This window comes from Centruroides sculpturatus, unplaced genomic scaffold (genome assembly GCF_000671375.1).
Source record: "Centruroides sculpturatus isolate CEXI.00-Female unplaced genomic scaffold, Cexi_2.0 scaffold872, whole genome shotgun sequence".
In the NCBI taxonomy this organism is placed as follows: Eukaryota; Metazoa; Arthropoda; class Arachnida; order Scorpiones; family Buthidae; genus Centruroides; species Centruroides sculpturatus.
In genome coordinates this window covers 129,634-156,362 of record NW_019385158.1, presented here as the reverse complement: position 1 = coordinate 156,362, position 26,729 = coordinate 129,634, and the positions used below count along the sequence as shown (strand labels likewise).

General features: G+C 38.1%; 1 protein-coding gene across 1 annotated transcript; it reads right to left on the bottom strand.

Annotated features, from left to right (window-relative positions):
• Positions 1-547: 547 nt before the first annotated feature.
• On the bottom strand, positions 548-19,596 carry LOC111635583 (katanin p80 WD40 repeat-containing subunit B1-like). The gene is made up of 19 exons (XM_023380579.1): positions 19,277-19,596; positions 12,079-12,209; positions 11,051-11,168; positions 10,876-10,976; positions 9,921-9,962; positions 9,597-9,680; positions 9,405-9,520; positions 9,258-9,329; positions 8,965-9,115; positions 8,771-8,898; positions 8,607-8,657; positions 8,406-8,533; positions 7,139-7,186; positions 6,322-6,764; positions 6,078-6,248; positions 5,934-6,004; positions 3,525-3,599; positions 1,044-1,160; positions 548-969 (listed from the first exon to the last, which is right to left on the bottom strand). The coding sequence occupies exons 1-19, from the start codon at positions 19,305-19,307 to the stop codon at positions 837-839; spliced, it is 2,211 nt and encodes a 736-aa protein (XP_023236347.1). The 5' UTR covers positions 19,308-19,596; the 3' UTR covers positions 548-836.
• Positions 19,597-26,729: the final 7,133 nt, after the last annotated feature.

Here is a 26,729-nt window from a genome sequence, read left to right as displayed (position 1 = left end):
TATATTTTGGCAGATGAATAAAAATATTGAAAGTCACTAAGCCCCTATTGATCTTCTCCCAGTCTGTGACGTTGTATAGTCCAGGAAACAGTATTTATATAGGTGTATTGTAATCGAAAAGGGCTAACTCGAAGTACAGTAAGGCGAAAACGTCAATTCACTTACTCAGCTGGATATCTGCAGGGTAGCATGGGAACCAATCTGTGCGCTGTGTTGGAGTATCAAGCTATGTCACGCCTTCTTAAGCGTTATCTAACATTATCTTCTGGTGTCCTATTCATCACCGGCAGTTAACAGCTCAATTGCTTGCGTTGACAGCAACCTACCCGAATGTTTCGTATCTGCTTAAAGGTAACGAATGACTTCCCTATTCATGCGACACTGACAAACTGACCGATGAGGGAAGGGAGCACACACCTACAATTCTCTCCTCCTTCAGGTATGTCATCTTTTGTACGACCTTTCCTGCATATAAGCAATGTGTCGTACAGTACGTCTTACTTAAAACGCGACAGGGAGGAAAAAAAAATGCTTGAATTAAACACAAGAAGACAAGCGGGACAATTTACATATATTATAAAAAAAACGCTTTATTTCTCTTCACGACGATGAAAAAGGGTCGTATAAAAAAGACAAGTAAGTGTAGGCAAAAATTTGTCACCGAGTTCAATAAATTAAGGGAAATTTCCCGTCCGGTCCGTGATTTTATTAGTGTTTCTTGTGTGTCACTCGATGCGTGGAAGACGCAACCGTGGACGGACGACGCTGATTGGACGGTCGGGCGACGTAACGCGATCGAATCCAGACGTATTAGTGTTATCACAGAGGGCCCAGTGTCATTCTAAACACTGCATCAAGATATGGAGTTCTCTGAACGATTGTCCCAATTTGCCCTGAAGGGTTTGCCTCTTCAACAGGAACGACCGGATGGACAGCAATTGGTTATAACAGCTCATGCACTTGTTATACCTGTGGACAAAGGGGTGAAAGGTCATTTCACGTCCGACTGATTCAATTTTACAAATAATCCGCCTAAAACTCACCTTTCTTCTCTGGTGATGTCCACGCCGACTCCGGGGGGTGCGTTGATGTTGCTCTTTATCACAGAGGCGAAATTTTTCAAGATCAGTTTTAGGGAATTGCACCCCACCGTCATGTAGCTGAAACAGAAGAAAAAACAATTTTAGATTTTTTTTAAATGAGTAAAGGGTGCTTAATTTGGCTCCAAATTCGGTGCCACGAAGCGGTACCGTTCCCGAAGTCACTTCCTTTGTTTCCGAAAACACTAGCCTTAAGGAAATGCCCTACCCAATCATCACGTAGTCTATAGTTATACGAAATGGATGGACCTCCCGGACCCAATGATTCGAACGGTACCACTTCGTAATCACTGTTTTCCCCGAAAAATGGGCAGAAAAAACGAGTTTGTCTTTAAAAAATCCCGTAATTCTCAAATACCCAGCGGGCACAGCGTAGGCACACTTTCAAGTTCCGAGCGTTTGGGGGGGGGAGAGAGGGATTTCCTTCTCCAGGGAAGCGGAAAGAAACCTTCCCCCTCACTTGGAAGCAGACATTCTTGAGGACAAAACGTTCGAATTTTTGGTAAACAGTTCCACCCAGAACAACTATAATTATAGAAAAGTAACGAATCGAACTTTTTCCAATGTTGGGGCACCTGGTTGTCAGAAGAGGGGCGATGCCTACTTGATTTATTGTCCACTAACAGACCCTGTTATTTGCTCAGGTAATATCAGCCATTTCGAACAACGCAAAGCGCGTTATTAGTGGGCGAGCGTAAATATGCAATTTATTGTTAAAGACCATAAGGTGAATTTACTGTCCGAGACACAAGGGGGATAAAAAAAAATCCGGAAATGTCGATCGTCTCGTTACGACCTAAAGGAGCACCCCCACTGAACTCTGACACTCCACTCACATAATACACCACACTTTAACGAGATCCACAGTGAATGAGCCAAAGATAAAACACTAAAACCTCTACTTCCTTATGAAAATGCAATTTAGTGGTTAATTTTTATTAATAAACACCCTAAAAGATCGAATACTACTTTCAGTATCGACTATTTTACTGTTAAAATTAGCCCTAGAAGAGCTTCTGTACAAAAATCAGTTAACCTATACTAAATTACTGCCTCTTGTTGAAAACACTATCCTGTCTGATACACGCTAGCAAGTTCCTGCGAAATAAAAAGCTTGTAAAAAACACGGTAAACTGATTTTTGAACCACCCTAGGTATTGTCAGGGTGGCATTGTTTTACGACTGCTAAATACAGTGGGAAAATAGGGATGCGTAGTATAAATCTTTATTCATTTTCTAATTTACTGCTTTCACACTACTGTGAAGGACCCCCCCTCTCCGGCATCCTGCTGAAAGTGTGCAGTCCTTTCCAAACTTTGCTACAATAAAATCCTTTATGATCTTTACAGACCTTTCATTCACACTGCAACGAAAAGGAACCAAAATATATTTTGGAAATTGAATAAAAAAGTTTAGGATCTTAGTGACTTTTCTGTGTGTTTGTAAGGGAACTGAAATTCCTTGTATTCGGCATTGTTTACATACACAAGGGATCATAATTAATGACGGTTCCACTTAAGGAACGATTTCTCAAAATATAGAATAGAAAAATTGCTCATTTTGGGGGAGAATAACCGTGTCAGGGTGCAAGCCATTCTCCGTCTCGACATCTTAACACGGACTTCCAATAGAAATCTGGTGTCGAGTGAGAAAAAAAAAAAAAACTCCCCGGAAGGACGGACATAAAAATCAGAAAATGCCCGGAATGCAAGAGATGAAAAATTAACTTCTTCACCTGACAGGTAAAGGAGGAGTCAAGCACGCATGAAATCAGTTCAAACACCCGTACAACCTCTAGTGTATAAAAATGGCAAAGCGATCGTTGTTTCGCATCATCCGAGCAAAGATTTATGATGCCAAGTGTCAACCGTCTGGGATTAAAAAGTCGCGCCAAGTCCACATAACTCAAACGATGACATCTTAAAAACGGGGCGGGGGGGAGGAGGAGAAGGAGAAGGACCGGTCCCGTTGCCCTTATCAATCACGTGACCACCCGCCGAGCTCACCTGCGCGACACCTGGGACCTTCACCTGTCCGAGGGATGCGAGGAAGGAGAGGAGGAACCCGAGTATCGCCCAACGCTCCAACGATCCATACCATTGGCTCTCAATGGCGTTGTTTGGGTTAGGGACGGGGTAGGGAGTTAGCGAGACAATAAACAACGTCGCCCCTCGCGACAACTTCATTTGCCACGCTCAATACTACCCATTGCAAAGCGTACAATGGGTTACCTCCTACCAAACTTGCCCATTGTGTAAACGCACCCTGAGCGAAACATTGAATTATAACGCATGGCATAACGATGCTACGACGTGTCACTTTTTAAAATGAAAAAATAAACAAACGAAAACAAACAATACGTCTATGACGTTAGAATGTATAAATCGATAAACAAGTAAAAAATAAAAAAAAAACAATACTTACGCCTCGTACTTGCTCTGCAATAAATCATAAATGGGAGGTAGAAGGATCTGGCAAGCATCCAGGTTCCATACGGACCTAAAACGATACGAAACGCCATCTGTTGTTAATAATCCACGTCAATTAATCCACCTCGATTTAACGCTTGCACGTTTAATCGAGTGATGTATAAAAATACCAATCGATAACTCCATTCTGTGCCATCTAGCTTGAATTTGAATACGAAATGCAAACTCAAACTGTCGTGGGTTCGNTTGCTTTAAAAACTAATTAATTGATTTATTGCATGCTATATATTCTATACAAACCAATCTTAATTTCTCTGTTTATAGGTAAGCCAGATCTATAAAAAGTATCAGTCAGTATGGAGACACTATCAACGTAAGTCTATCATATGTACAAGATGTCCGAGAAGTCACTAAGTCACTGTGCTGTGGAAAAGGTTTGTTTTATTAAACATGGTATTGCAGTTTCTCCTATAGCATATCCCAGAAATGTCTGCCAAGGGGAAACCTTCTGGGTGGACTTAAATAGGGGTCATTTCCCATAAAAATGTTAAAAATGTAAAGAAATCCCAGAAAACATGTGACCAGCCTGTTTGCAAGCTTCGAACATACAACCAACTAGCAGTATTCGGTGGTTTCGTCCGCTCGGCCACTGGTGGGCAGCTAACATTTCCATCACTATATCTAACAGTAAGTACTGAAGATAATTTTATAACTTTGCTGTAACTAATTTGTTTTCTACGATAAACAGTAAATCAAATTGTAACAGTTGAGTTCCTTGTTTATCTCTAATATAATACATTAATTGAATTAGAGAGTATGAATATTTATAATGTAAAGCTCATTTTTAAACTATAATCGCAAGAAGATAGAGAACAGACTTAAAATGAAAAAAACATTTTGCATCACACCGTATTATGTGTTTCTCACGTTTCAGCATAATACACTCTTCTCAGTATCATTCTGAATATAATTTTAAATCTTAAAATTCTTTCTTTGAAACCTAATTACTTTTCTCAAGATAATATTTATGTTAATACATAAGAAAACAATCTTTCTAAGGATTAGACTAAAATATTTTAATGATAGAACTAATAAATTCAAGATGTGGCAATTTAAGAAACATTAAATTAATCTTGTAAAGCCATAATTAAATAATTTTTCATGTAAATAAGTGAATATTTACATTGTTGAAATCAAAATCTGGAAATCTTAGTAGAGAAGTAGGCTTATATCAGATCTATTTTAAAAATCTAACGATAGATCAGAACAATTATCTATGAGAATATCTGAAATTTATGAAAAAAACAAAGATCCTGTAAAGGTTTTCTTTATAATTATGGCTCATCAGATCATAAAAGTCAAAAATATTCGATTAGGGTTTCAGATTTCTACTTTATTGTTCTACATACTTTAACTTGAAAACAAAAGAATAATTACATAAATAATATTTATATTAAATCTATTTAGTCATTCTAGTCAAGATCGGATGATGAGACCCGACAGATCATAAACATTAATCGGACAAGTATTTAATTTTTTTAAAACGAGTAAAGCTGATTCTACGCTTAGTATTTGCCAAATATAGAGCAGTTCCGATGACTTACTCGTGACTAATATTGTGTATTCGTTATTTCACTTGTTAGTATATAGAGCCGAATAGGCAACTATTCGGCTCCAACTAAAAACGGAATTATGGATCTGGACTGAGGGCATAAGAATTTCCGGGTCGAGCAGAATTACACAATAGCAATCTATATATAGGAAGAAAAGTTCAAAAATTTATAAAAATACCTCTTGATTAACGTAGAAATGTACTTAACAACATTAAAATTAATTTTAGTATACAAAACACCTGATCAAACACTAAAACAATAATACAATCCCCTTTCTAGGAACACAACTGCTTGAACTGGTGTGGAGAATGACCAACTTGATCCCCTCTGGAAGGCTCAAAAGTACTGTGTAATGTTTTTTACATTACACAGGAGTTTGAGCCTTCCAGAATCTTGAAAGTTTAGTGTTTTGCATTGTAATATGGCTGCGCAACTGCACCACTTACCCTATTCTTCTTACAACACTAATTAGGTGTGGAGTCAGAAGCAATTTTCGATTGGAATCACTAAAATGTGCAAACTTCTGTCCAGAATTTTAGTAATGGAAACAGACCCGAGCGTATTGCATAGTCCCATTTATGTTTCTCTAGGCATTCATACTCCATGCGCTTACACTTCTCCCATTGTTTTTGAAATGATGCCGTACCTGCAGTATAAAGTTTTAGGTGATGGTGGAGCCACTACACAATAAACTCTCCAACATTGGAAGATTCACTGTGCCAAAGTCACTGTGGATAAATTTCCCATCTCCCAAAACTTCATTCAAAGGACCAAACACGTGATCATCGCACGGTGACATNACATTCAATATATCTACAATTATGGACTGGTTATTCATTTGGACTGCGGACTCCAATGCTATCTAGAAAAATTAGTGTACGATTTAGCATTTTAAAATCATCGATAAGTATTAAATCTTATATTTCTTAAATTACTTTCATATCTTTAATGTTCCACTGCGCTAAGATTATCTGGAGATTTTTATGTCGATGGGACATGACTGCTATCATGGGCTGGTGACCGCGGATTATGCAAGACATGGCTTCTGCCTCGGACATCTCCGGCTGATTGGATCCTCCGAGCCTCAGTGTGTCTTGCAGGTGTCTCTGGAGAGAGATAATACAAACTTTAGAGTATGCAGTCATTTATGAGTTTCCTGCTTGTTTCAGAGTTACTTACGGGTAAAAACTCTTCTAAATCTAAACCAAAAGGATGTTCTCGTTGGTCTGGTACAAAATCTAAGTAGTTGATTTCTGTCCTCTGCTGTAATTCTGGGAAGACTATGGCTTGTTTAGGATGTACATCCTTCTCGGCCGGTATGATCGGCACCGGCCTCACCACTGAGACAGCCGAGGTCTCTGTGCAGGAATTGTACCGCAGCATCACGCTCTTCTCCAAGGGCTTAAGTAGCGATGTGTTAGAAGATGAAGGGAGACTGGGCCTCCGGAACGGATCCGCCGGTCTGGCGTAAGTGATGCCAAGCGCGGAGACGGTGGACGGCGTGGGAAACGTCTTTCTCTCGGAGGACGTTGTCACTATTTCCACTGGAGGAAGGAATGGAGACTGGCTGCATTCTAATCTTCTGAATGTTTTCGCTTTAGAATTTGCATTTTTTAGTGGGTCTAATGAAATTAAAATACAAGTTTTGATAAAGAAAAAACATTTACATCTAGTTTTTAAGATACTTTAACATAAATATTCACTATAAATAAAAAGTAAATTAAGAAATTTAAGAACAAAATCTTTGTTTTATAAGTCTTACAATGCTGTATTGTGCATTATATAGCATGTTTGGTTGGTTAAATCATGCAATATAAGTGATATTCGGTGTGCGTGAACACACAATTTTCTATTATCTTTACATTTCTGTTTCATCACACAACAATCGAGTATCACTCATAAGTGTTACTTTAGACTTCAGGCAAACCTTTGAGCATTCATTTAAAATAAATAAAAATGGAAAAAAATAAAAATGAAAAGAAGCTAGCATGCATACCGTCGAGCGGTGCCGGAAAGGGATCCGACTTGGGAGGCGTGCGACACACTGCAACAGTAGCAAAATAAGAACTTTTTTTTTTTTTAATAAAAATGACAAGCATAAACAATTTCCTACTAATTAAAGTAAACTTCTTCAGTATACATGCACCCTTTTATGTCATCGCCAATCGTCTTTTTTGATCCTTAAGTCTAGTTTGTGTGATACAACTACTGCTGACATTTACGACACAAAACACAGACAAGGTTTGACGTTTACAAGGCGATCTGGAACGTGACTTGCGAGGTGTTCCGAGCACAGCAAGAGCATTTTGTCTCTTCGGAGAGCGGCAATAATGCAACTTAACCCGATTTCAATACCTTCACCAACTGGTTCGGCAATGCAAGGTGCAAAGCCATGCTCTTTCAGGTTTCAAGTGACAAAATGTCAGCGGTAGTCATAACAATGCATTTCATTCTTAAATTGTCAAGTTTTATTTTCAATTAATTGGTAAAACTTTTTATAAAAGTACACATATATTCAAAGAAGTTTGCAACCAAATTTTTTATATGTATACAGGGTGTCCCATAAGTCTGGAACAATAGGTGTTATGTAATTGGGTCTCTAGGTCTTTTCTCTTTATCACAATGCACCCATCCACACCAGCCATGTCACCAGCAACAATTGCTGGTGACATTCCTTCAGTTCGGTACAGTAGCTACTGTACCAAACTAACGGAAAAAGCAACCAAATTTCTGAGCACCTTTCCCGCAACATTCTTCAAAAGAGAATTTGAAGACGTTATCTAACACTGGAGATAGTGTGTAGAGCAAAACAGTTCATACATTGAAAAATGAATGTAAAACTGTTAAATTTTTAATCCATTTCTCCATCCACGAGAGGAGTCCGAGGACTTATCAACCCAACTACATACATCAATATTTGTTGTTTCACAGGTGAAGCATGATGCCAAGAAAGAAGAAATGAATTCAAGTTATTTTAATGGTGGGGGACCTATAATCAATGAGGAGTTGTCAAAGACTAACCATTCGGATTGCCCCAATCATACACAGCATTTAAACTCGGTCGATTCATCATTGATTTCAAGTCCCCAACATTAAAACATTTGAATTTGTTTCTTCTTTCTCACCTCCATGCTTTACCCACGAAAGAATACAAAGATCGACATAACTCCAGTGATTTCAGACTTACAAAACATCCTGTTTATACATAAAGTAGGGTGTGTTACACCCTTTTTAAATCTAAATGTAAGATACTCTATATTTACATTCTCTTTTTGAATGGAAAATTGCATTGTAATCTTTCTGATTGTTGATATCGGCAAAAGACGTCGTATCATCCATCAGATCATCTATTGCCATCTCCAGGTCGTCTCCTATCTTCATTTGAATGTTTCTAAAATATACATTGTGTATTAATTAAGCATACCCACGATAAACACGAAACTTGAAACATAAACAGTACATACCCGGTAGATTTATCTTTCAATGGCTCTTTCTCGAAACTCTTCCTCGGATTTCTGAAATATAGGAAATTATTAATCATCTCTTTGGGTAGAAATGGCTCATTTATAACTATGTCAATGTATCAGCTTGCAAAATCAAGACATTTAAGCCTGTGACTGTTACTTACCCAACCGAATACGGAGGCTCGGCTACGTATTTTATGTTAGACTGACTACACGTGGCGGCAAATGGTTGCACCCTCTTCAGATCGACGACGTATACAGAGACGTGAATGGAATTAAACGTGCCGGCAATCTAAGAAAGCATTATATAATTCAGCTTATGGCTCACTTTGCAAAATTATATATTAAGAAGACGTACCAACTGATTTTGAGATATCGTTATATCTGCGACTTTTCCCCACCCCATCACCAATGTGTCGAACGTCCTGTTTGGTTCCCAACCGTACACTTTTAGAAGATCGTGAGCACCGCTGAAGAGACATTCACCGTCGGGATGAAAGTATATACATCTAGAAATTTGAAGAAAATATGCTTAAAACATTCAAGTAATTCTATAACTTCTCTCACATCAATAAGCTACCGCGTTAAAGATAATTAAATATAAAATGATGTTAAACAACATCATCATTTATAATAGCCAGCGCGACTTACCTGACGGGTCCTGAGTCACCGTCTGTCGAAGATACCATTTGGAAACTCTCCAAGTCCCAAAATTTCACAGTCCTAAAATTAAAATAATTATTAACATCTCAGCAAGTATTTTACTATACACCAAAAGGTGAATGTAGGACCGGTTACCTGTCCGCACTACCCGTAGCTAGTAGAAACTCATTTGGATGAAACTCTACGTCAGTTACTGCATTTGAATGGCCCTGAAACTCTGTTAGAACCTTACCCGCGGGAAGATCCCATAGCTAGAAAGTCAAGTAGTTGGTCGTCAAGGCACCGCAAAGTCATTGTGTGGTAGAGAGTATACAACCTGAAATTTACCTTTATCATGCCATCGTCTCCTCCCGACGCGATCCACCGGCCATCCGGACTAAACTGGAGGGAGTTTACGGATTTACAGTGACCCTGAAAGAAAGAGAATTGGAAAATAATCAACAAGGTCTTCTCCAATGTCACTCGACGCTAGGTGAAACTAGTTTCTCTACGTGTGGGTAACGGAACGAGGTAGCCTCGAAAGTAGAAAAATGTAGGTCGTGCACTAACCTACTTATCTAATTTATACGTATTACTTTAAAACAACAGATGTGTGTCTTATATGAAGGAATGCGGTTATAAAATTAGTTACAAATATCACGAGCGGCTCACCTTGTAGTGATTAATGCAACCTTTCTTCCTCACGTCCCACATCTGGAAAATAAATTCTTTCGTAAATTATTTTAGCAAGAAATAAATTTATTATTTACCGTTTCAGAGACTGCGTCTTTCCGGATAACCAATTAATGACGGTCAGATTGCGTGAAGCGAGAAGATGCGGCCGTTCTAATTACACCGCGAAAGGATATTTGTTATGCTCAAGGATGCCAATTTTGTACTACGAATAGACAATTTGTAGACTGGTTAATTGTTTAAGGTATGTGTGGTATTCATGTTTACATTAATATTAATGAAAAACTGTGATAAGCAACGCTTAAGGACACAGCAAATGTGTCCTTAAGTGTTGACGAGTCCCGTGAGAATTGCCGAGGACACAACTGTTGATGAGCCTGTTCGTATTGCTTGCCGAGCCTGTATGTGTTACTCAGAGGTAAGATTTACTGGGCCTGTGTGTTACAGAGTCCATAAGGTTTGCCTAAGCATAACAATCCTTACATCAAATCGATTTCTCCTCACTCTACAAATTTTTTAATTAGTATCATCAATTTACATAAGCACTTCCTCTAAACACAGAATAATTGAACTGTGATTACAAAAAATAGAAACCTGTTATTGTCTGTTTATTTACAGAACTTCCTTTTCCTTGTACGTTGCTTGCAGGCGTTCGGTTGTCAATGCAGTAATTTCTGTACGCCATTTCTTATCGGATAAAAAAAGAAACAAATCTCATCCGACAAGAATCAATTTATGCATTCTCTCGTGTGCTATTTAAAAGTTATATTTTTTACTGGGAATTTTCTATGTATCTAATAACCCACTTACGCCGTAACGACGGCAAACACACCGGAAAAATAAAAAGTGAAAAATTGATTTACATGTCCGAAAGCATTTTAATTTGGAACACGAATAATGCATTGGGCACAATGTCGAAATTAAAAATGAATACCTTGATGTTGGTGTCGGAGGAACCCGATGCAAGAAAATCACCATAGGGATGAAAGTCAAGGCACTTGATACCTCCCTTGTGACCCGATAACGTTCGGACAACTGAGGATAACAGGGAAAACAACAATTACTCATCGATGCCATAAGATGTACAGTTCTTACAGGCACAACCTTACTTTTGGCAGCTTCCAGGTCCCATATCTTTAACGTTCCGGATGCGGATCCGGCACACACCAAGTCTTCCAACTGGCCGAATTTGACACATTCTACGGACGTCGTGTGACCGGTCAAGCTCTGTAAAAGATTAATTTATTGATAAATTTTCGGTTCGGCTGGAATTACGGCAGATTTTTAAGTCCAGTTAAGGTTCCGGGAACGGATAAATTTATCCAATTCGAGGTATCACTTCCGTAAATAGTGAAACCTCTACGTATCAACAAGATAGAAAATCAATAGTGGATGTGTCATTGACCCTGAGCGAAGTGGGAAAGAAAGATCAATACGAGCACTTTTCTGGGAATACGTACGAGAATCTCAAATAAAAATGAGTAATTTCCCTTCTAACGTATTCATATCTCGCGATTTAAAAAAGCTAAGCATATAATTATGAAGTCAAGAACCTCGCGAGATACCTAGACAAATTTTTTTCTTCTTTACGCAAAATGCCAGTGCAGTTACCTCGCCGGATCTCTATAATTAAGCACACCGCGAAGGGTACAAGTTACGTAACGCTCGAAATTTTAAAAATTAAAGTCTCGCACGCGAAGGCACCCTGTTTTAATTAAAAGGAACGCGCCAGAACGTAGGCACCTGAAAGTGGCGCTCGTTCCCATTTTCGGAAAGCTCGGCGGGGAGGCATCCCAAACGGGGTTACCTTTCGGACAATTTACGTATAGGGGAAACACCCAGACTGATAACCCCGTTTCTTCGGATATCCACTCGACTCCACCTCCGAAAAAAGGGGCACCTTCCCAAGTAATTACGATATAATGTGTCAACGACACTCTCCTAAACTACTTCCGGTCGGGGTCAACGCACTTTCTCCTATCCTCTAGAGGAAATGACGTTTGGTTAACGATCGTGTCATTAGTATTCTCAACACTTTCTTCAGCAACACGTGTAGGTGCGATCACGTGACGCGCCGACAGACGTCAAAATTCCGAAACAACCCGCTAAAAGAAGAAAAAAAAAGACCGACACTCACCATTATGCAATTGGGTTTGCCGACGGCCCATAGATTGACCTTGCGATCTTCTCCACCCGTGACCATAACTCTCCCCGACTTTCTTCCCATATCTAGGCACGTGACGTTCGAAGAATGGGCTTGAAACTCCTCTAGAAAGGACACAAAAAAGAAACGACGTCAGGACACAATTCTTGCATTCTTGGGTTCTCTAAATGCGCGCGCTCTTATGCATATATATATATAAATATACCCCATCGCACTGAATAGGTACACTCCTTCCAATTCTTCTTCAGCGATCTCCGTTTGAGACCGAAGTGAAGGCTTTGCAGGCTCCTCATCGGCTTCGGACAGACAAGCTGTGTGATAGGGCATCGAATATCGCGCCGCCTATCGATCGAAGCGGCTAAAGCACGAGGGAAATTCCACTCCCGTTTTTAGCGAATTCAAATCCCGTTTCGTGGGATAACGCTTCCACTAAAGGCGGTTTCACTAGTGTGTTGCAACTGTAGGCGTAACACTACACCCTATAGGCTATAAACGAGTTACTTGTGTCGAATCACGTGTGGTTACACTTCTAAATTTATTATCCACCCCCATTTTTTTCGTATTTTCAAACATGGTTTTGAAACTTTTGACCTTCCCACGTCGTCACGCGAGTATTTAATAAAACGCAAACACTATAAATTACTCATCAAGCGTGTACACAACCCGTTCGCTTCAAAATGTATACACGAATTACCCCTTTCTCACGTGGTAATTTGTATTGTAGAGTATAGATCCAGGTCTTAACAGCATGGGTTACGGATAAATAATCATTAATACGGCGTGCAACACACAAAGTACAAGCGTAACTCCCCACAACATGTTGTTTTAATGGAGTAAATTACACACCAATCGCTGAAGTGACAGTGCGGACACAAAAGGTGCAAATTACTAGTGTTGAGGGAGGGCCAGCTTAACACAAGCTCGATTGTAAGCATAAATCTCCCCCCTAGACACCTGGTAACTTGTGTTTAGAGGGAAATTTACACACGTAAAAGACATGTGATAACTTGGTTGCGTGTAGTTACGGATCGGACTAAACACCGATTACTCATCCAACACGTAACGTACACTGCGTTTAGGTGTTAAGTTACGGATAAATTATTCGTCCGGGGCGTAACACGACACCGAGGTAAGGGTATTAAGAGAAGTTCCTCTCCGCACGTCTTTCTTTCGGCAGCGGGCTATATATATTAATAACTCGACTGGCGCGTAACGGAACACTTTCACTTAGGCGTAACACCCCCTCGGGCACGTGTTTGTGTTGAGAGTGGGTCAACCTTGGGATTCTTTATTCGGTGTTGTTAACAGATAACGTCGACAATTGTGTCATTATTTGGGGGGTTTGGATTCTTTCCAAGACAAAGAGATGTCCTTGTTGACAAAGACTAGAAAGGATGTGTACACAGAACAGTACCTGTATGCTTCACCTGTTTGTACAGAACATTTTTTTAAATACATTTTTCTTCCCCTTCTGTCTGCCATGAATGTACAAGGCCCGCTAATAGAATTTTCTATCCAAAGAAGCATCAATACGAAACTATTTTTAACGTTCCGCACTGCTTTAATAGAAATCATTGCATAAATTTGCATGCATGGATGAGAAGAACTGATTCAAAATGTGGGATATTTCGTGCGCTGACTTTAAAAACTTTTAAACACCATGAAGATGCAAGAATCGCAAACCTGCGGCGAATTAATTTGCCTTCGAATCAATTCGAACGTTGCAAAATTCATGAATTGTTACCCTTTGCAGTTGACTTTCGTGTGCCCGACTCTTAAGATGCACCACCCGGATTCAAGTTGTATCAGTTACATAAATAGGGTGGCACAAAAGTCAGTTATTAACCCTTCTTTCATCTCCACTTGTGGAAATTAATCACAGACCAACTTCAGTAATTATAAATGTTTTTGAGAAAAATGCTAACCTTTACAACGGTTGATTGACTTTTGGCCACCTTAAATAATCATCAAAACAAACTACACATAGTTACGAGTCATTAAATTAACCATCATCATTATCAAAACAATTCGTAAGCAAAATTTCATCATTATTAAAAGAAAAATATGATAAATGTATGCAATGCTATCACCTTGCACTGTACTCTATCAGAATATGAGGCTGCAAGCGGGACGGAGTGCCTGCCGAATGACAATGCAATGACTTGTGCTGGACTTTAAACTGGCTAAAAAGCACAGACAGGAAGTAACGGACCATCCTGTGCATAGTCCGGATTTATCACCTTCTGATTCTTACCCTGTTGGACCTCTCAAAAAACATCTCAATGACCTTAAGTTCTTCATCCGAGAAGTGTAAGATGAGGACTTTTTTGCAGTCATCTCTCACCGGAAAAAGTGTCTAGAGAAGATTTTCAAATGGCTAATTTAATTTTTTTAAGTAATTTTGTATCTTACTTTTGGGGCAAGTCCCATAATATAATATTCAAAGTTGGATTTTTAAGACAAAAAAATACAATAAAAAAAAGCCAAATGCACTAAACTAGTGGCGTTATTAAATTATTCTCTCTACATTAAACAGCAAATTTAACACTAAAATCAGGAAACAAATTGAGAACAGATAACCGAAATGACGCCAGCAAAAAGTTTAAATCAAAACAAAAAACCTGCAGTATCACTTCAGGAAAACTGTCTGTAATGCAAATTTAAAACAAAAATAATAAATTTACTGTTACACTTTGAAAAAAAACTACTAAACCTGTCATTATACCCTTTAAAGCAAGCATTAAATCCTCTGCTTGCACTCTAAAGCAAATACTAAACCCACTGCATGCCCTTTAAAGCAAACATTAAATCCTCTGCTTGCCCTATAAAGCAAGCACATTAAACCCACTGTCATCCCCTTTAAGGAACATATTAAACCCATTGTTATGCTGTATACACACTCAACATACTGGCATTCCTGTAATGGATATGTAAAGGAAGGAATTAATTATAAAAACAGAGCAGATAATAAAAAAAAATTCTATTGAATATTCAAATGAGACAAGCGGCAGACATTAAGTTAAACCGAAAATTAAAAAAAAAAAAAAATTGAATGAGAAATTAAATACATTGATCAATTCGCAGTAGCGCAACACTCATTACTCACCGTAACTCATTCCAGAACACCGAGGAGATTGATTTACATTATGTCGTCGTTACGCCAGTTATTAAATAACACTAGCATACAATCTAAGTCAAAAATTGTATTAAAAAAAACACTCGATCTATATTTCGAGCATAGGTCGACAATTATCATTAATTATACTAAAGCTGTAATGAAGTAAACTGCAATTTTCCGGTTACGAAATTGTCGACGAGGATAATCCGGTTACTTAACTTTAAAAGTATGAACTTCTGGTAACCTTTCTTTGTTTATCCTGTGTGTATCAACCCACCAGAACAAGTGATCCAATGAACCATATTAAATGAGTCACTACAGAATTTGCTTGGCTAGAAAAAAAAAACAAAATTCATGATCCAGCAAACATACACAGCAAGATACTGCCACATGTGTTTTCCTCCTCACTCTTTACATCATTAAATTTACATTCTTGCAATTGGTTTCCTAATGACTGCGATATCAGTTCACGCAATTAGCAAGTATTTTAGCTCGTAATTTATAAAATCTAACTATCCTCAATCTCTGCGCGTCACTTCTCCTCCGGAATTTCGGTGTTTTACATTTTTACCGAGAAACATTAAAATTTAATCCATTAACTATAACCGGACCCGATAATTGTTTCTCTACCTCGACTTTTTGAAATTTTATGCCGTAACAAGGGCGTGTCACTTTAACTGGAAGACACCGAACTTTGCCGTATAAAAACAGACAGAATTCTTCAATTGCAAGCGTTCTTTGCGCAGAGTCGACATCTGTGTAAAGTTCTTATGTGTTTCGACGAAACGACACTCGACGGGATCAATATCCCGGCCAAACGATCAATCTCTATCAATGTACGATTCTACAATTCTAAATTAATCGAGAGTCTGCCGCCATTAAATATTTATGAAGTGCAATCGAATGGCTATTTTCACTTTCGTGTACTTACGATGCATATAACTCGTTCGGATAATAAGTAATGACACTGTTCAAGCTGTTATGACAGACTTAAAACATAATAGAATTACCGCTTGATACTTATATCAAAATATTCAATAATTAATTGAAGCCGTTAATTTCAAAAAAGAGAAAGACAGTATCATAAAGGGGAAAGATAAATCCTCCATTGTCTTTATCAATGTACAAGAGATGTTAAGCTTCTGAACAGTTAAATCTGTTAACTGTCATGAGAAAATAGTACTGTTAACCTATAGCAAAAGACGAAAGCTGTTAACTGGCTTTTGCTGCTAGTTAAAAATCTCCTTCTACAGCTTAATCTGAAAAAACACATCAAATTTGCTAACTAGTGGCATATTGTTATTAAACTGTAGCAAAACACCCCCCTATAACACTGTTGATAATTCCATTTTATATGAATTCCATGTTGTACGAGCCACTTAGATTTTACAAATATGTGAGCCATTCACAGCCCGGCACATGTATTTGTAAAATCTAAGTGACTCGTACAACATGAAATTCATATAAAATGGAATAATCAACAGTGTTATAGGGGGTCGACTGAATACAGAATTGTTTCTGTTAACTAGCAACAGAAAAATGTGCATCTTACTACAGGTTGACAACAATCTCCTGCCACATATTAATAACTACAGTTTGATGAAGCTATTAACTTGCAGTTCAGAAGATTGTAGTGAGTCTTTATCAAAACACTGCCAACTGTTGAAGCCGAAAACATCCTGAAACTGTATATAATGCTGCTATAACTTATCTTATCAAAGCCGTCGTTAATTAGAAACACACACCGACACAAACAAGTGTGAAAATGCTATGTTGTGATGAGAACAAATAAATCATAACACTATTCTTCAGGAAAGAATAATTTAAAACTTTCTTATGAGTGATCCTGTACACCAAACAATAAAAACTACATCAATATGTTATAAAAGTGGAGTAATAGAAACATTACTGGAAAAAAAATTAATCAAATCATACAGAAATTCAAATACTCATTCATCTTTCCGGCATAAATTTCTAAAACACTAGATACTTATCAAAGAATTATCTGATTTTAATTTAACGATTCGCATTTTTTGCTTTCGGAAGGGCAATAAACCTCGGAAAAACCGTCGTCCAGACGTCACGGAAACCTTTAAAACTATCCGTTCCCGATTTCAAATTATTTGCATAGATCGCATCGCGGCAACGTTACGAGCGAAATCAGCGTCGGATGTTTAACGTCAGCGGCGCCCGTTCTAAATTATTGATTTTCGCCACTAACTAGGACATAATGATAATATTCTTCACGACATGCCTATTTAGTTGATTCACAGTGTATAAATTTCGCTCGATTTAACTTCCGCAACTTTAAAAATATGAAATTTTTTAAAAATTAGTAAAGTTTACTCTGTGTATAATGTGCCGGTGGTATTCGAAATAACTGTTTTGCTGTTTGTTTACTGCAATGTGGTGCTGTAAACTTCTGTTGAATAATTGACAGCCAACATAATCAAGCAATTGTCTTCATTTTAAATACCAACAGAATCTAACCACAGATTTTTGTGGCGTAAAGCTGCGAAATTGCGACAGTTAAATAATCATCAATAACCGTTCAATAGATTTTGACCTGTGTTAAACTTCCTATAGGTCTTAATGCATCGTACTATACTAATGTGGCTTTTTTAACCTAATCATTGTGCATTTGGCTTGCGTAAAAGTTCTCATACATAATTACTACAAAAATATGCGAAAACTCTTTGTGTCGTGCAATTTGCTGTGTCGAAAAGAATTTAAATCCACATTTTTCTTATTTGTCTTGCGGATATTAATAATCTGTCGGTACACACTGGACGATAATCATCGTTATCTATACTCTGATATATCATCACTGCACGAATCGCGTCAATAAGTAGGTAGGATACGTACAGTTTTATGTAAAAGATAAGCAAGAAACGTACACTTATCTCTCTGTAAACAATGCACGGATTTATTGTGTAGTAATTGCATGCGTTACGAAGGATTTTAAGCACTTATCAAGATGTGCTCTACTATAGAACACTAGCAGCTTGTCCACTTCTTTTTAGGAAGTAGTTAAAAAATCTACACTAACAATAAAATCTGTTATTTGGCATATCTGTTACTCCCATTTCTTGTGTTATGTACAAATACAGCTCTTGTACTTATTACCGAAGTATACTACATTCAAATAATGGATGTAACGGCACTCAAAAAAGTCGTTAGCCAAACGCCGGGTCATCCCGCCTTGGTTTTACCCATTGCGGACAGATCGGATTGCTCGGCACACACGAGGAATAGCAAAACAACATTACTACCCAATTTGGTATGCATTGTAGGAGTTAGGAAGCAGTTTGAACTCGATTCACCACACCATAGACTAACAAAGCAGTGTTTATGTATGTTATGTGACATAATCAGGTGTGAATTTCCGCATTTTTATCACAAGGAGAGAACGGACAGCTTTTTTCCATTCGCAACAACTCTGCACGTCACTCACGCATCCAAAACAGCAGAGAATTAACCTCGAATACAGAATTTTCAAAGGGTCGGGGCTGCCGAAACCTTTTAAAACGCCACCGTTCCATTTCTCGTACTAAATTCTATACAGAAAACTCAAATTTGGGTGTTACGGCGCGCGTAAAAGCACAAATTTGCAGTTTATAAACAAGATTTATGCGGGCCTCGCTTCGTTTTATGCACATAAACCTGATTAAATACAAAAAAAAAAAAAAAGGATAGAACACCGCTTACAAACACCAAAACAAGCCAACCTGATTAGAAATTTGGTAATTTTGTTCCCAAGTTTTGCCCAAAAAAACCTATTAAATTACAAAAATAGGGCCAAAGTCTATTTCATAATTTGTCAACCTTAATTATTAAGGTAATTTAATCAAGTAGAGAGATAAATTAAGTTACAAAACAGGGGGTTACAACACCAAACAACCTTGTTTTGCTCATACCCAAAATGGAATAAGGAAAAACAAGCAAATATTTCATTAAATACACTAAAATTGACAACTTTACGGGTGAATTTTACGTCATTTCTCACAGTTTTAACGTCAGACAACAGACAGACAAACAGACAGACAAACTTACGTAGCTTCCATCCTCGCTTAATACTCGACATATTTAATAGGTCAAACGTGTTGGGCAGGTCAAGCTTCTTTATCTACACCTGAAATGTCTGTCCTGGACGCTGTACAGGTGCTTCGTACACTTTGCTTCATTAACAATCTTCTTAAACACAATCTTCATTGTTGAAACTTACATAAATACACGAAGATTACGACGAAACAACAACGTGAATGAAAACAACAAACTTCCATCCCATCGACCAATGACGTGTAAGTTGACTCGGCCGGTTCGTTTAACTGTAACGACCCCAGTTAGTGGTCGATTTAAATTTTTAAATGTCTTCCTCGAGCTGCTGGAAGATGGCGCTGCTCGGCTTCTACCTTTTCGCCGTATAATAACTTCCACTCGATTGGTTGATCGGGTAGCGTGTTTTTAAATCTGACCAATCGCAGGGCGTCATAACTATATGCAAATAATAAACGCAGAAATTATTGTTTTTCTTTGCTTAATTTATTTAAAAAATTTTTATAGCATAAATATCCTGANTCGGCCGGTTCGTTTAACTGTAACGACCCCAGTTAGTGGTCGATTTAAATTTTTAAATGTCTTCCTCGAGCTGCTGGAAGATGGCGCTGCTCGGCTTCTACCTTTTCGCCGTATAATAACTTCCACTCGATTGGTTGATCGGGTAGCGTGTTTTTAAATCCGACCAATCGCAGGGCGTCACAGTCGTATGCAAATAATAAACGCCGAAATTGTTGTTTTTATCTGATTAATTTATTTAAAAAATATTCATAGTCTTTCCGTTTAAAGTTTAAAGATTTTGGTTATTTTTTAAATAATATTTTTCGTTAAAAAAAAAGAAAATGATAACACGTGCTGCCATCTATTATCGAGATTAAGAACCGTATTATTTTATTCGCCTATTCTGTTACACTCGAACCTCCGATAACGGCCACCTGTAAACGGCGGAAAATTTTTAAACGACGTTTCTTTTTGAAACTGATACAAAACAATAATGGCTACCTCCGAACAACTGACGTTTTCTTATTTTTTTCGTCAAAGTGTCCGTTGTTTAGAGGTTTAAAATAATTATATTCACTTCAATATGATCCTAACATCAGCAACAAACATAAAATGACTTCCATAAATATCAACCTCCGAATAACGGCCACTATTTAAATCTGTNAACAACTGACGTTTTCTTATTTTTTTCGTCAAAGTGTCCGTTGTTTAGAGGTTTAAAATAATTATATTCACTTCAATATGATCCTAACATCAGCAACAAACATAAAATGACTTCCATAAATATCAACCTCCGAATAACGGCCACTATTTAAATCTGTCAAATTGTCCGTTGTTTACAGGTTTTACAAATATATAACTTCTATAGTTATATCCAATACGACTTTTAAAATGAATATAATGGCCACTTTTTGTGTTTTTTCAAAGTGTCCGTTGTTAACAGGTTTAACTAATATACACATCTTATAAAGGTAAATGTTTTCACTTTAATTTGACTTGAAATGAATACAAAATAATTACCAAATAACCAACTTCCGAACAGCGTCCACGTTTTATATTGTCCGTTTTAAGAGGTTTTACAAGTATAGATAACTTCTAAACATTGTTATTATATCCACTTCAACTCTACAAATGAATACAGAATAATGGCTCCCTCTTTTTCGCTTTTTATCTCTCCTCAAATACATTCAAATAATGGATGTAACGGCACTCAAAAAAGTCGTTAGCCAAACGCCGGGTCATCCCGCCTTGGTTTTACCCATTGCGGACAGATCGGANGTCCACGTTTTATATTGTCCGTTTTAAGAGGTTTTACAAGTATAGATAACTTCTAAACATTGTTGTTATATCCACTTCAACTCTACAAATGAATACAGAATAATGGCTCCCTCTTTTTCGCTTTTTATCTCTCCTCAAAGTGTCCGTTGTTTACAGGTTTAACTAATATACATATGTTCTAAAGGTAAGTACAGTACGTTTACTTTAATTCCACTTCAACTTTTGAAATTTGTTTCCAAATAATTCCACTTCCGAACGACGACCATTTTCTTTTTATATTCCTGCAAACTGTCCGTTGTTTAGAGGTTTTACTTGTATGCATAACTCCTAAACTTCTATCCACTTCAATATTACTTCCACTTTCGTAATGACTGCGGAATAATGTCTCCCTCCGTACAACGACCGCTTTTATGTACCCGCCGGAGTGTCCGTCGTTTACAGGTTTAACCGGCGTGGCTTACAAACTTGATTATATTCGCTTTAATGTATATTTTTCTCACCCCGAATCAAGACCGAAGCTTTCAACCGAGCGTATTCGTGATAGCGTGATGAAATGGTGAACAGTCAAAATAGGTTGAATAATTGATTTTTTGGACAGGTGCTTTACTTAACTGTCTTCCAGGGAGGGATACAACTGTCCTCTTTTATGATTAATTATTAATTCTCTCTTGTCAATGTAACGAGCAATAAATCCTTTTCTCTGTCTCTCTCTCTACAAATTTCATTTTTCAATTTTTCCATTACTTTCTCCAGTATTTCTTTGGGGGGAGGTGAACCCTACCCCCAAAAAAGTGACAGTGTGACGTTTCTTTCTTTTATGCTCTGGAACAATGAATAACTCGAATACAATAATAGAAAGAGGTAAAGCTATGATGAATAAAAGGTTTAACAATGGCGAATATGTGTTGGGTTAATGTGTGTCATCACGTGTGTAATTCTAGGCACAAATTTAACGGGTTATTATCAATTAGGGGATGCTTTCTGGAGAAATTTAGTGCAAGAATATCTTTCTGGTGTAAGGATTACCGGCGTAAAGCAGGTGATTGGAAGGTATCGATCAGTTTCTTGGTGTTCTTCGAGCAGTGCCAGATTTATTCCTCCCCCTTTTTAATAACAAACCCGTTATAGTTTCTGCCAGGCTCACAAATGGGCAAGAATGAGACCACTCCGAAAAATTCCTGATTGTCCTCCACCTTAACTGTTCGTCCATACGTGAGACACCTGCCTATGGGCTCAGGGTCTCGGGGGCCTCGATATTAGAGTAAATAAAGCAATTTTATAATGTAAAATTATGTAGAGAGCCCTCAGTCTTCTGTGTGTAGGGGTCGGATGGTCTTGATCCACCAGTGTGTTCGAGTGTCAGAAAATTTAACGCTAGTATATTATACTAAAAGACGTCAGCCTACTGCTCTGGGGTACCCCATAGCAGTAGGCTGACGTAATATACTAGCGTACCCCCAGACAGTAGGCTGACACCCCACGAATTCTGGAGGGTTGGTTTGTCCTCTGGTGCATAGTGTCGAGTTATGTAAGTAGCAACACAAATGAGTTGGGAGTGTCAAGTGTCAAGTACAGTAGAACCTCTCTAATCCGTCACCTTTGGGACTGGGGGTATGGTCGGAACGCAAAAAAGTAAAATAAACAATCTTCCCCTTTGTCCAGTCTTTGTAGCACTGCTAATTTTTCATTTAATGAATGAGTAAAGTGTTTACGTTTCACTCCTGACATGTTGAAAACACACACAAAACTGTACATGTACACACAATGTAAACATTGTGTCAACATGTCAGGAGTGACTATATACTATAACGTCATAACTTCAACATATACTATGACGAACACAGAAAAACGCCACGGATGGGGAGTCACCGACGAGTCGAGACAAGTTTCTCGACTCCGACCACGGTCGGATTAACCAGAGTGACGGACTAGCTGAAAGCGGACTAGAGGGGTTCTACTGTACTGTACTTTTTGTTCAACGAATGGTGTCACTGAATAATTTGGTAGCACGTGATATTCTGACGACACAGTACGTGTTGCTACTCACTTAAATGTCAGTAGCCGCTGTACACGTTTTCAGGTTTTCTTTAGTGTTGCAACGAATAGTATATTCGGCCTCAGGCCGAATACCGAATATTCGGCCAGGAGCGTGGCCGAATAGCCGAGAATTCGGCCAAACTATTCGTCTCGATTAACGCACGTACGAAAATTGGCGCGCAAACCGAATTATGGCAAGGACCCTGCTCTCTATTGGCCCGCTGTCACTATGCTTCGCCAATCGCGTTAATTCTTGACAGTTGTAGTGGATGATGATATCAAATGCGAATAACAATGAAATGACCTACACGTGTGAATAACGAAAAAAGAAAAGAGAAGGACAGCGAAGTGAATATAAATATGAAAATGAGTTGATAACATGATCGAACAAGTCGAGGCTTGAAATTTGCGGCTGTCAATGCCAAACAATTGTTATAGACTTCGGAAAGCTAAATGCTTGTAATGAAAGTCACTTAGCGTGCACGAGCGAAAGCCTGGGGCCTTTCGGGTTACCAAGCTGTCTCGAATGTATGAAATCATAATTGTGACTTATACCGACGTCCTATTTGTTTTTTTTTCTCCATTGTCATCAGGCACTATGAGTCACGTAATTGTAAAATGGGAAATCTACAATGGAAAAGTGACGAATCGAAAGTATCATGAGCGCGTATTATGATGTATGCATAGGCATACGTGGACTAGAGAATAGAAGAAAGGGAAAGAGAAGAGCTAAAAAGAGCGCTTTAAAAGGATAGGCAGGGTTAGACCTCAGATGTGCCACGATTTTACAACAAATAGGTGAGTACATGTGCTGATCTTTGTAATTATAAATTGTGAATACGTGTGAGTACAGTAGACCCCCCTATAATTACGATTCCTATAAAACTGCGAAAAAATTGCGACGGTATCTGTAAAAAAAAGGTAAAAAAACTTCTATAATTACGTAAAACGTCATCGGGAAGCCGAACTATTTTCCTCTGCCCTGCGCCACGCTACGGAGAGTTTGCTATCGTCTGTACAGTATTATATATAAATTATATCTGATATATAAATTGATATATAAATTAATTTATTGTAACTTTATTATAATTATATATATTTTTTCCGCCGCCTGGCGCCACGCTACGGAGAGTTTAGAACGAACTATCGCCTGTACACTATGTAAATTAGGTATCGTATGTAAATTAGGTACCGTAAGTCTAATACAGTATTGTAATTTTATACATTTCTTGTGAAAGAAACATTTCTTATTCAACGGCGATTAAAATTATTTATATTAATGACGTCTTCGAAGTTTAACGAAGTTTTCGCAGAAATCGGTTCGTGGTTTGGTGTGCTGCTTCGCGACGAAAACAAGCTTGAGCAATGGCGGTGTCGAATGGTGCACACTCGGTAAGTAATCCTACAATTTTTTGTTTATAGCGTAGTTTATACGGATTATTCCCAAAAAATATATACGTATTTTGGAAATGTTGAGTCGGATTAGTCTAGAATCGATTAATTTTATGGAAGAAAACCTTTCAATCAGCCGTAGTCCGTAAACTTGACACGTGTCGGGCTGTGATTGGAAGGACTCGTAAGAAATCAGATTTCTAAAGAATGGAACGTATCTATGATCTTATAGGGGGGTCGACTGTAATATTATTTTCTTTTTTATTTTGTGCATGTTATAAGTTATAAATGAATATAAACAAGCAACACCAACCCGATAACATTAAATCTAAATATCAAAATGATTAATTTACTGTGATTTTGTTATTTCTTACTCCTGTTTTTAGGTATTCGGTATTCGGCCGAATACCGAATAGTAACCGAATATTGTTACATCACTAGTTTTCTTCACATTAGTAATACCTAAATAGGCGCCAGTTTCCTATAGAAAGGCCTCCCCCTACTTGTTACACGTGTTGCTTTACCTTATTCTATCCATCGGCCTCTAAGGCATAAGGCATCCTCCTTGAAATCTTTAGAAAAATGCCTCTGTAAAGGGCTCTCTCGCTCTTGTTTAAACCTTCCTCTTAATTGTTTGATGCTTCTTTTTAAAGAAACTTTCATATCTTATGTTAACGGGCACTTCTTTTGATTTTATTGTCATAATTAAGTGCAGTTATACTTAGGGACTCGTGATTTCTTCCTTGGCACTAAGAAAGTTTAGGGTACTACAGTGGTTTCTACCCCTATAAATTAATGTTATTATTACTAACAAATATATATATATATATATANGTTTCAACTAGACAAAACGGGTTTTAACAAAGACATTCAGTATAAACTAGTTTCAACTAGACAAAACGGGTTTTAACAAATACATTCGGTATAAACTAGTTTCAACTAGTTAAAACGCGTTCTAACTAAAAACGGGTTTTGACTGTAACATATATATATATATATATACAGTATAATCTTTAAGACTTTTATTTATTATTAAAGAAACATTTTATTTATTCCAACAAAAAAATAACAAAAGGGCCTCTTTATCCCCAGGCCCTAAACAAACCGACGACGGCCCTAATAACAATTATTAAATATCTTAAAGTAACTTTTATTTCCGATCGTCAGATGGCGCTACTGTAAGAACGCTCAACCTCGATATAGCGCCTCACCAACGTGCAGCTTCTCGCCTCGCGCCATCGATACAGCGCCACATCGTTCATTCGCCTTCCAAACTGACGTTAAATCGAAGGACCCCCGAACGGTATAAAGTCTACGCGCAAGCTCGAAGGCCACGCGTGGGTGGCGCTATATCGAGGTTCGACCGTCGTCTATCACGCGACACCACCCTACAGATTTCATCGCGGAATGGCCAGCGGGGGGGGGGGGAGATATCGCTTGTAATATTTTCCAATTATTACATGCGATACTACGACCTTATTTTTTGCCAGTGTTGACGTTTGTCCTTCGCTCCTACCAACTTCAACAACACGTGGTGTCCCTCCTACAATTAATATCTCGGTCGATAACACTTATCTGATAGAAACTAGGGAGGAATGCCGGGGAGGAGGGTAAAAAAAAATCTCATTAAAGTCGCCACTGACGAGTGAAGAGATGGCCACTTACGAAGAGACGACATTTTTTTTTTTTTGGTCACAGTTGACGTTCACGTGATACAGTAAACAGAACTTTTATTGTCTCCTCTTTACGACACTTGGAACTTGATGGCCGGACAGATGATTTTTCCAGTGTTGACTTTCCAGGATCGTCTTTCACTCCCTCGTGTGTGCAATGTGTTTTCGTCTTGTGTCGTCTCTCTTTATTACACGGCGTTAAAAGTGAATTTGTAATTTGCCTGTAAGCATTTACTTCCTTTATATACGGGTTCTATTATGAGAAAACTGTCAAATTGGCATAATGATTTGGCTTGGTTTCGTGGGTTTAGGCAACTTAACGGGTGGGCGATGTGTCTTTCAACAGGAAACTGTCCCCCCCCCCAATTAGTGTTTAGAAAACACGGAAAATTCCACTGCCAACCCGTTGGTCAGGTTCGAACCCACAACCACTTCTTCAAGAGCAACGTGTTTTTTTTTTCACCATATTACAAAGATAATAATAGCAGGAAACTTTCACTGTGTCATTATTTGGTGAGAGGAAAGGCCTGTTATATATTATAGCTTAGGGCCGTAACAATTCCAGGCAT